Source organism: Oncorhynchus mykiss, chromosome 14 (genome assembly GCF_057628025.1).
Source record: "Oncorhynchus mykiss isolate SJ-2025 chromosome 14, ASM5762802v1, whole genome shotgun sequence".
NCBI classification, from domain to species: Eukaryota; Metazoa; Chordata; class Actinopteri; order Salmoniformes; family Salmonidae; genus Oncorhynchus; species Oncorhynchus mykiss.
Window position 1 is genome coordinate 15,821,340 of NC_143035.1, and position 12,180 is coordinate 15,833,519.

Below are 12,180 nucleotides of genomic sequence, written 5' to 3' on the forward strand. Positions count from 1 at the left end.
ATTTTGGCTTACAGTGTATGCATTGAATTAATCCACCAAGAGTACTACTCTGTAAACATGGGCCAAAGTATATTAGCAACCCTGCTTTCTACATCCTGCCAAGTGTGTTCATTCTATTGGCACGGGGATAGTGTGCTTGCCTTGCAAGTGCATGGTGTCAAGTTGGTGTTGGTGCTCCTCCCCAAATTTGCAGAATTGGTTTGAAAAATAAGAATGGCACTACAGGTTAGAGGCACACCCAGGTATGAAGGGTGCAAGAAGGGGCTTGAAAAAAGCATGGGTGTGCTTTGTGAATTGTATTCAGTAATAATATGGTAAATAGCACTAAAGTGCCAATAATAATCAAACAAATCGGTTAGATAATAGAAAGTAACGACCACAATGCACTTTCAGTCTTAACAACCTCAACAATGACCACATGAATGTGTCTTGTAAAAGTCCTATATTTATGAATGATGTCTAACATGAACATGCTCAAATCTTACACCATCAAATGGCAACTTACTGGAAGACTTCCCACTAATACCCCTCCATATGGGGACTTGTGTTTCTTCGATGATTCATGCATGTCAGGGCCACGGGAAGCTGGGGAAAGCAATATGTTGGATGCACTTAACCGTCCTCCCTGGAATGGTTTTCATGCTCTTCCTGTCTAATATGCTCTACACAAAGTCCCCAGGTGACAAGAGGCAGCATCCTTAGGAAGAATGATTCTGAGAAAGGGGGGGCGGGGAGGAAGCCAATAAGTGTGACACCTTGCCCTGTAAGCAATTATCCATCTTCAATAATGTTATCACATAGAAAATGACAGAGGGGGATATGAAGGCCCATGGGGCCAATGAACAGTGTGAGTGTGTCCTTTTAGCCCAAGCTAACAGCAACAGCTGAGTCGATTCGCCCCAGCACTCTGTAATAGAAATAGTGACCCATGTTTATTCAGCATTGTATGATAGAGGTCAGGGCTACACAAGTGGTGTCCAGAGAGTTGCAGGTTCATGTTCCAGGTGGGAGCGTCTGGTATAGAAATCCCCAGCTCAATTACGGTTGGTATTGTGAGGTAGGTAGTATTAATCATAGATGATATAGAAATAGAAGTACATTTATTTGGACATAGTCATCTATCCATGAGATATGTGAATTCAGATTAATTGGTGAAGTTCTTTAATTTACATTTCTACATATGATGCAGTCTGCAGTAGGCTATTATGTTAGGCCCAAGTCCTAACTTCAGCTAAGGCTGAGATTCAATCTGAATCCCTACTTGACATTTAAAGGTAAATTACAATTGAGCCGACATCAGCGTTGACATTGAATGCAATCTCTGCCAACGCGGTAACATTGCCTTTAAAGACGCTTTGTCTGCAAGCATGATCGGATTGAATCCAAACCTGAGTACCTCTATTAAATCTTCTGTAAATGATGCATTGATGTCAATGGGAGATTTGTGAGGAAATGTGATATATGAGCATACTGTTACATAATTAGAGGTCTTCTCTACAGTAACAACCCAGTATACACAACCAAAAGATTCATTATTCACCTCAGAAAACTAGTGGATGGCCACTACTGACTGAGAAGTCTTTACAGTAGGCCTGTAGTGTAAGTGCTAAATTATGGCACTAATAAGTATTATTTGTTTACTGTTTGGCATCTAACATAACACATACAGTCATAATATGAACCCAGTCCATGTACTGTTATTCCTCCTCATACCGTGTACAAAAACTATTATCTGTATAATATAGGCTTACAGTATGATATTGACAGACAGCCATTTCCCATCATAAAATCATGTTAGAAATTCACCCCATAAATGGAGGAACTAACTAGATTAATCAAATCCTGTTGGCAGCACAGCTAATGGGGTGGGGCAGCATGGGAATAGGGCCTGGTATGGCAGCCATGTTTGTCTGAAATGATCCCCTCCAGGCTTTTCCCCACCACTGTTCTCCGAGAGATAAATCCCTGTTGCACTTAGTATCCATCCATTTTTAATGCAGGGCCCCAGCTGGAGAATGAGAGGGAGGGAGAAAGGAAGAGGAGAGGGCTGAGAGTTGTGGATGGCTGTGCCCAAGGCCTCAACACAGCACCCGAGTGCTTAGTGTATACTGTCTGTCTGAATCCCCCTTTCTCAAAACAGGTCCAGAAGTTATGGACTGCTGGCTGCTGCCATTCCAGAGATAGCAGACAGAGAGGCTAGGAGAGGGGGGCATTATTCAATAGACTTCAGAGCAAACAATGATCTGTGTTGAGTAGGGAGGCACACTGGCCTAGACATTCCAGGGTGGGCAGCCTTCATGAACAACGGGCAAGTGCTTGGAACAACCATGGGGCTTTGTTCCTCCAGCTGAGGTGGCTCTCATGCAGAGAGACTTTAACTTCTAGAGCGGAGGAAGACCACTCCCTCCATCTGTTGAAGTATGGACTTTAATGTTCTGTAGGCAGAGCCAATGACAGAGAGCCAAGAATGATATGTGCAATCTTTAATGGTATGGTCTAGCCTACATTTAATATCTGACAATGGCAATGAGATACTGTTCATGTAAACTGGTGAACGAGGTCTGTGTCTATCAAGTCGATCAATAACATCAAGGCATCAGTTATAATATTTGATAAGCTATTTATTCATGTAATTAATTCATATAGTATTATTCTGCACAGGCAGCATACAGGGACTAATTCATTCATATCGTATTATTCTGCACAGGCAGCATACAGGGATTAATTCATTCATATAGTATTATTCTGCACACAAGGCATATAGGGAAATTGTGGTAAAATATTAATAACAAAGTGTTTCTTTTTTCTCATTTCATTTAATCAAAAACCTCTGTTACAAGTGGCAAATTGTCAACTGTTTTCAATATATCCCATTCTCTTGCAAACAACCCCAAGAATGTAACATTGAACACGTAAACTGTTAAAGTAGGGATAACACTATATACAGACAATCACGCTTTGGTGAAGAATGAGTAGAGCTTATTGGAAATACACTTTTGTCATGTTTGAATGCAGCAAAAGAAAAATACAATTATGTTATACAAAGATCAAAAATACTATTCAAACCCTTATTATAAATGGCAGCACTATATTAATAAACTGCAGTTGACATTTTACATGTAAGTACAAAATCCTGTTGAGGTAGTACCCTCTGAAGTCACTTGAAATGCTAAAATACTGAATAAACGTAAGTCAACTTTATATACAATACAGCAAATCTCTCTTCCTCATTTCAGTTCATTAAAATGGTATAATCCTTTGGTTAACATAACTGTCAGAAATGTGCAGTCTCACAAGTGACAACTTTCCATCTTTCCATCTTACATTCACAATAATTTTGCATCTTTTTGGATTTATTCAGGGAAATAATGCAAAAGGGGGCTAATACATTGTTTTTAAAAAGGCTTGTTTAATAACATTCATTTGCGCTATCCCACTATTTCTCAAGGTGAATTGTCCTCCTGACTCTACCATCGCAGAGCACTCCTTGCCTCCCCAGTTCAGTCCTCTGTTGAGGACATTTTGGGGTAATTGTTGATAAAAGAAAAACTGCATTGAAAAGAAAGGCCTACAAGCAATTATATCCAGTGTGTTACCCTCTCTTGGGAATGTAAACATCAAGGGTATATCTTATTGGGGTAATGATTATTCATAAGTCTGGGTGATGTGTGACATGGGAGATGAGTCATTTGGCTTGGCTATTATTGAGTATGAAGTTACCCAGAAAACACCAGGCCATAACAGAGATGTCATTGTCTTGTTTTTTTATGCTACAGATATTACATGTCAACTTCAGAGCAAGTTTGAAACTGTGTTGTGGAGTGGCAGACCGAGGAATGGGCCTCAAAAGAGCCATACCTTGTTTTACAGACATCTCGAATGGAAATAGTTTTATTCATGAACATTCTTACCCTTGTTTAATGACAAACATAACTTTGGTTTTCAAAAGAGAAAAGAATAGCTAAGCTTACAGTAAAAAGTACTGGTAACATGACAATCACAACCTTCTCACGCCCTCATAAATCAATGTACCCCACGAAACATTCAGCATGTATTCACACATTGTGATTATGAATATAGGTGAATTTAAATGAACACGCAAAGAGCTATACACTATAAGAAGAAAATCAATTCAATGTATAACGAATAAAAACATCTATGTGAATAAAGCAACTATAAAAATATAAGAGATTTTGGAAAAAGCATAAAATCAATATATTGTTTTATTTGTTTATGAAGTCATGTAGCCTAGCCATTAGGACTGGGATATGCTATAGCCGCAATGGAAACAGTCATCTGAAAATTGTTCAGTGCAATTCAATTTAGTTTCTTTATTTGTGTACAAATCTATCTCTAGAATATTTTCATTCGCTTACCACCCACTGCCCTCCCTCCCTTTAATGGTCGCTGGGTTGGTTGATCTTTGGAGAGTGGACAGTACTTAATTGTGTGCGCATTGTCACCATTGGCACTGCAAAGAGGGCAGGTATAAGCCCGAAGAATGGGGCACACCACCCTCCCGTCCGGTGTCTTCAGAACGTGGGAGCCGTACACCTCCTCCGGCGCACCGTTATTCCTGCAGAAGACGCAGATTTTGGGCTCCTGTTTATTCCTTGACGTTGGTTTGCGCATCTTCCTCTCCACTCCGAACAGGTCAAATCCTGCGAAGCTCCCCCCGAAGCCCAAATCCCGGTCTTGTAGTGGGATGCCACCGATTTGGTTTTGGAATGGACTCAGAATTGAAAAGCGCTCCTTCAAGTCCAGGATGGAGGTAGGCGGGGGGCTCGCGGATGGACAACAGCAGTCCAGGTGTCCGCCTCCACTACTGCCCGAGATTACGCACGCACATTCTGGAGAGTCATCCAAACCCAGGGTTGCTTTCAGGGACTCGGTGATGGAGTTTGGGCTTTGGGGCATCATGTGCTTGTTATTCTTCGTGACCAACGTCGACAGACCCAGATAGTCGTTCCAAAAATTAAAGGTATAGTCATATGGGTTGCGCGCACTCAAATAGTTATGATTGAGAAAATCCATGATTATTTTTCTCCCTTCTATGCAAAAGCACCAATGTAATCCTCCAGGTTTACAGCCAGAGTTCGTTTCCAGGATGGTTGGTGAACTGGACTGCTCCAGTGTTCTTCTAGTGTATAAACGCTTGTACAACAGGCTTGCTGCTTATAAGGAGACCCGAAAGCTGAAAAGAGGGCGGGGCTCTCTTCTTAAACCAAGTTTATGATCAGGTTGCAGCGCACTCTTTCTCTGCAAGGGTAGGTTTGGAAAGCGGGAAACCGATTCGATAAGGTCCGAACTGGCAGTCGTTTACAAGTTGGAAAACAACCACATATCATAGTCACATAGCCTACACAGAAATATATTCACACTTTTTTAACGGTTTCACCACGCACCAGTCATATGTGTTTAGAGCTACACCCGTAGCTTTATGACTTGATACAGTAGGGCAGGATCGAGCTACGCAATAAATACATAATTGTTTCTTTGTATAGCCTACATTGGGGATAGGGAGTTAATTGTGGGTGCGATGTCAAAGCCTACTAAAATAGCTTACATACACGTTTGTGCGCATTTCTGGTGCACACCTTAACCCTTTCAAGACCATGCATGCATAAAATCCCTTTGTTCCTAGAGCAACCTCTCCACCACAGTGATACAACACTTCCCACCTGACTCTTGTCATATCGCTGAGTATTTGGATAATATTGTTAATAGTAGCCTAATGCCATATCATTTTCTGTCATATGTAGGATTACCTCCTTACTGAAACTCACCATTAACCAAACTATTCCCCACTGCGTCTATTACAATGCAATACTACATATTTGTCACGAATATCATGATTATCCCATTGTAGTAGGCCTACAGTGTATTTTGGCGGGGTAGTGGTGGTATCGTAGGTTATACTGCAGAATTACAGGGCTTGTCATAGTTTGTCAGTAGATTTACTTTGGTATTCCCCTTTTAGAGTGTTCCTTCTGTTGCTTTGGTATTGTGAGAAAAACCTCCTCCGTCAAGCCACATTGTTCTACATGCTGAGGGCTGAATGAAGGCAAACTGTGTTGCCCTTCAAGCCACTCTCTCCAACCCCCTCCCTGTGTACAGAGCCCTAATGAGCGCAGATAAAATATACTCACATTTATACAGTGGCATAGCCCTGGTCGGTATATGTGAATCCATTCAAGGAACAAAGAGCATAGGATGGGGAGACAGGAGCATATAGGGAAAGTGATGGCTCCGCAAGACATAACTGTCTCAGAATAGAATCTCATGCTTCCTTATGACTGCATTTTATGGGCAGAAAAATAATGAACACTGGTACAGGTGTAAATTGGAAAGTGCATGAGGGGAACAGTGTGAAAATGTCATGGAAGACAGGGTATAATGGAATATATAGGCAGAGCGTATTGGATGCAGGCTAGTGCTCTCACAGGTCTATGATCAGGAAGGTATTCTATTGTTGAATCCTCACTCCCTTGTTAACAATAAAAGCAACGTGTCATTTCACTCCTCTGCCACTGGGAGAATGTGTGAGCCCAGTGGATCCTAATTAGGATGACATCATCAAGCTTCCGTGCAATAGAATAACTCTTAACCCCAATAATTCACCCAAGGAGTTTTGATGTTTTTTTTGTTTACCGCCAGAAACCTATGATGGATAGAACATATTCTACTTATGAAAATACGTGCCCACTTTCATTGACTGGGGCCATGACATGAGCAAAGCCCCTGCAATGGTTAAACGTATTGTGCATTGTGTAAGCCTAAAAAGAGTGTGTTGTTGTTGCTCTATCAATAGAAAAGTTGTATAACTATCACATCAAACTTAACTTTAAAGTGCATGTAAACATCAGGAATGCAGGAATCTTTCCACAATCAGGCAACTCAGAGTACCATTCTGTAATCTACTGTAACTGCTGCCTGCCTTCTCCATGATTAACAACCTGAGTCTGGAATTCGAGAGCAGGACTCTTTAAACAATGATAGCATATGAGTGACTGCAGTTCTAATTAAAAGTGGAGGGGAGGTTGTTGAAACCCGTCCAATCGGGAGGATTACATCTATTTCAAGGGAATTCATTAGAACTCCATACCTTGCTGTTGACTGAGCTGCAAAGTAATAAAAGAGGAACTAATACTAAGTAGAAATGTTTTCAGAGGCAGGTTTTCCCAGTCACAGAAGAGAGGAATGTATTGATCTTGGAGGATCCAACCCCTATACTTGTACCCATTAAGCATAAATAATGTATACTATCCTGAACTCTTTTCCAGTGCAATATAGAGCTAACTCTACTTTTTTATTTTTTTTTACCTTTATTTTACTAGGCAAGTCAGTTAAGAACAAATTCTTATTTTCAATGACGGCCTAGGAACAGTGGGTTAACTGCCTGTTCAAGGGCAGAACGACAGATTTTGTACCTTGTCAGGTCAGGGATTTGAACTTGCAACCTTTCGGTTACTAGTCCAATGCTCTAACCACTAGGCTACCCTGCCGCCCCAGCATATGAAGGCTACCCTGGCTACCCTGCCGACCCGCTACAGCATATGAACCCTACAGCATATTAGATACTTGGGTTTTTGTATCTCCACAGTGGAACTAAAATGTTTGTGGGTCATTATTACTTCATGTTGTTGTGACTGAGAAGGAGTAATACTCATCCATTTACATTAAGCAAATTATCTGGCTGTGTTGAGGTAGCATGGGCCTATCAGACAAGGAAGCAACTGAATGATCTATGGCACTAGTATGGGGACTGTGGCTGTAAATTGATTAGGTATTCAAACTGCATAAGAGCTCATCATACAAGCATTTGGGGACCCAGTAACACATTTGCTTTGCAATAAAAAAAAGTATTGTTTTGCCCAGTAGTGCAAGTGTGAGCCTTTCCCCGATTACTGATCTGGAGTTACATTTCAAAACTCCCATTGATTATGCTGGAGATTAATTATGCAATGTAAATCAATCTGTATATGCCTCTTGCTGAACTTGGAAATATGGTAATGCATGATTTATAAGACCTTTTGCAACAATCTTCCTGTGATTCCCAGATTGCATTTTGAAAACGATGTATAATCCTATACCAAATCTATTGTTGAAGTAAGTTGTTCTGGTAAGAGCATCTGCTGAGTCGCCACATTTTAATGTACATTTTGTAGTAATGTATCATTTTTTCTATGGGCATTTGTTTGAATTAAGCATATCACATTAAAAACCCAAATTAAAATGGAAAACTGGGGTAAAACCAAGCCTGCAGATGTACAGTAAATATTTATGGATGTACTGTGTAGGATAATAAATATGCCTGTTTTATCTGGCAGTCTTAGATGATCGTTTGTATGGATGATTGCTAATATGATGCAAAGCACATGGCACGCTGTAGAGAATGAAATGTGAAACGCATATTTATGCATCTCTTCTGGCTGACATAAATAACCTTGATAGTAGCCTCAATAAAGTGTGGTGCTCATCGCGTAGTTTTCCTGTGTACTCTATCTCAGAGGAAGGGAATTGTCTCCCTTACAGTGGCTTGCGAAATTATTCACCCCCTTGGTATTTTTCCTATTTTGTTGCCTTACAACTTGGAATTGAAATAGATTTCTGGGCGGTTTCTATTATTTGATTTACACAACATGCATACCACTTTGAAGATGCAAAATATTTTTTCTTGTGAAACGAACAAGAAATATGACAAAAAAGCTGAAAGGTTGAGCGTACATAACTATTCACCCCCCCCCCAAAGTCAATACTTTGGAGAGTCACCTTTTGCAGCAATCACAGCTGCAAGTCTTTTGTGGTTTGTTTCTATAAGCTTGTCACATCTAGCCACTAGTATTTTTGCCCATTCTTCAAGGCAAAACTGTTCCAGCTCCTTCAAGTTGGATGGGTTCCGCTGGTGTACAGCAATCTTTAAGTCATACCACAGATTCTCAATTGGATTGAGGTCTGGGCTTTGACTAGGCCATTCCAAGACATTTAAATGTTTCCCCTTAAACCACTCAAGTGTTGCTTTAGCAGTATGCTTAGGATCATTGTCCTGCTGGAAGGTGAACCTCCGTCCCAGTCTCAAATCTTTGGAAGATTGAAACAAGTTTCCCTCAAGAATTTCCCTGTATTTAACGCCATCCATCATTTCTTAAATTCTGACCAGTTTCACAGTCCCTGCTGCTGAAAAACTTCCCCACAGCATGATGCTGCCACCACCATGCTTCACTGTGGGGATGGTGTTCTCAGAGTGATGAGAGGTGTTGGGTTTGCACCAGACATAGCGTTTTCCTTGATGGCCAAAAGGCTCAATTTTAGTCTCATCTGACCATAGTACCTTCTTGCATATGGTTGGGTAGTCTCCCACATGCCTTTTGGCGAACACCAAATGTGTTTGCTTATTTCTTTCTTTAAGCAATGGCTTTTTTTCTGGCCACTCTGCCGTAAAACCCAGCCACGTTTCATCTTCAATGCCCTTGCTGATGGAAGGAGGTTTTCACTCAAAATCTCACGATACATGGCCTCATTCATTCTTTCCTTTACACGGATCAGTCGTCCTGGTCCCTTTGCAGAAAAACAGCCCCAAAGCATGATGTTTCCACCCCATGCTTCACAGTAGGTATGGTGTTCTTTGGATGCAACTCAGCATTCTTTGTCCTCCAAACACGACCAGTTGAGTTTTTACCAAAAAGTTATATTTTGGTTTCATCTGACCATATGACATTCTCCCAATCTTCTTCTGGATCATCCAAATGCTCTCTAGCAAACTTCAGACGGGCCTGGACATGTACTGGCTTAAGCAGGGGGACACGTCTGGCACTGCAGGATTGGAGTCTCTGGCGGCGTAGTGTGTTACTGATGGTAGGCTTTGTTACTTTGGTCCCAGCTCTCTGCAGGTCATTCACTAGGTCCCCCCGTGTGGTTCTGGGATTTTTGCTCACTGTTCTTGTGATCATTTTGGTGAGTGAGATCTTGCGTGGAGCCCCAGATCGAGGGAGATTATCAGTGGTCTTGATGTCTTCCATTTTCTAATAATTGCTCCCACAGTTGATTTATTCAAACCAAGCTGCTAACCTATTGCAGATTCAGTCTTCCCAGCCTGGTGCAGGTCTACAATTTTGTTTCTGGTGTCCTTTGACGGCTCTTTGGTCTTGGCCATAGTGGAGTTTGGAGTGTGACTGTTTGAGGTTGTGGAGGGGTGTCATTTATACTGATAACAAGTTCAAACAGGTGCCGTTAATACAGGTAATGAGTGGAGGACAGAGGAGCCTCTTAAAAAAGAAGTTACAGGTCTGTGAGAGCCAGAAATCTTGCTTGTTTGTAGTGACCAAATACTTATTTTCCAACATAATTTGCAAATTAATTCATTAAAAATCCTACAATGTGATTTTCTGGGATTTTTTTCTCATTTTGTCTGTCATAGTTGAAGTGTACCTATGATGGAAATTACAGGCCTCTCTCATCTTTTTAAGTGGGAGAACTTGCACAATTGGTGGCTGACTAAATACTTTTTTGCCCCACTGTATACTGAGATCATGTGACAGATCATGTGACACTTAGATTGCACACAGCTGGACTTTATTTAACTAATTATGTGACTTCTGAAGGTAATTGGTTGCACCAGATCTTATTTAGGGGCTTCATAGCAAAGGTGGTGAATACATAAACACGCACCAGTTTTCCATTTTTTTGTTTTTTGAATTTTTTGAAACAAGTTATTTTTTCCATTTCACTTTACCAATTTGGATTATTTTGTGTATGTCCATTGCATGAAATCCAAATAGAAATCTGTTTAAATTACAGGTTGTAATGCAGTAAAATAGGAAAAACGCCAAGGGGGATGAATACTTTTGCAAGGCACTGTATCTGATGGAGCTTTCCCCTCATAGAAGTCATGATCTAAAAATAGTGTCTACACCTGGTCACCAATGCCAGTCCTCCCTGAACAGCATTTTCAATGTAGCTGGTTATTCACTTACAGTATACGTTAAGCTCATGAGACTGAGTTGCATAATACAGCATGTATTGATCACTGTAATGATGTCTAATGGGTTTTCAGGAATAGCTACAAAAATCTATTTGTCATATTGATCATCGTAATGATGATGAATGCTGACTCATTTCTTATGAAAATGTCCTCTCTGTGTGCACCTGGCCACCTGGGCCTGTAGCTACAGTTTGTTTTCTTGGTTTGTGACAGACTCTGACCAGCACATAACCCTGTTTGTGTCTTGTCATTAATATCCATTAGACTGCTGTCTTTACTTATGCAAATGAGGGCATATTCAGCAAATGTAATTTGGATTTCACTTGACAGATAGCTTAGAGTGTTTGATCAAATATTGAACCGCCAAAATGTATTCAAAATAATGCTTCAGAGCAGTCTACCTTCCAACCCCCCGATTCTGGAATGGCTTCTACTTGACCATGACTTTCCTCTGAATACAATTTTGGTTTGATATTCCTTTGTTCCTCAGAGACACAAGGGTATAGCAAAGGGTTAATGGGAAGCGTTTCCATAAAGCAAAGCTTCTGTTTATGCGTTTTTGTTGTCATCCGCTGCATTAACAAAATAGTACGCAGTTGTCTTTTGTTCCTTTATTGAATAGCAGGGAAATGGGTTTCCTCATAATTGCATATTAACTCCCCCGATGCCTTTCTATGCAGGCCTGCGTAGATAACTGATGGTTTCATTCAATGACTCTTACTCCACCATGCAGCATGGAATAAATGGGACCAATAAGGCAAGCTAGTCGATAAATGAGGCCCTGTCTGCATAGATATAAGGAGGCCCAGAGGTATAGAACAAACAAATGTCACTCAGTGCATTCTAGCAAAGACAAAAGCCCCCCCATTTGACTTAATGGTCTGCTGAGCAACATTACAATGTCGATTCCAGAAACTATGAGCGATGAATGTTGATGCACTTGAGCAGGTTCATTCTCAGTTAATTCATTTTGACCGCAATTTAAACAGGACATATTTGCATGTTTTGTTAAGTTTGGTATTGGAATGGAAGAGCTTAATATAACTCATCTCTGGAGATATTAGTTTGTTTACGGTGGACAAACTTAAAGACCCAGTGCAATCTAAACAATTATGTTCTAACAGTTGCATTAATACAAACAGTATGATTGACCCATTTCTAAAATGGTGTTGAATAATAGGGTTCCATGGGATTGATGT

General features: G+C 40.7%; 1 protein-coding gene across 1 annotated transcript; it reads right to left on the reverse strand.

Moving 5' to 3' along the window:
* Nucleotides 1-2,603: 2,603 nt before the first annotated feature.
* On the reverse strand, nucleotides 2,604-6,608 carry LOC110488900 (nanos homolog 1). The gene has a single exon (XM_021561351.3). It carries the CDS (start codon nucleotides 5,032-5,034, stop codon nucleotides 4,354-4,356), a length of 681 nt encoding a protein of 226 aa, XP_021417026.1. The 5' UTR covers nucleotides 5,035-6,608; the 3' UTR covers nucleotides 2,604-4,353.
* Nucleotides 6,609-12,180: the final 5,572 nt, after the last annotated feature.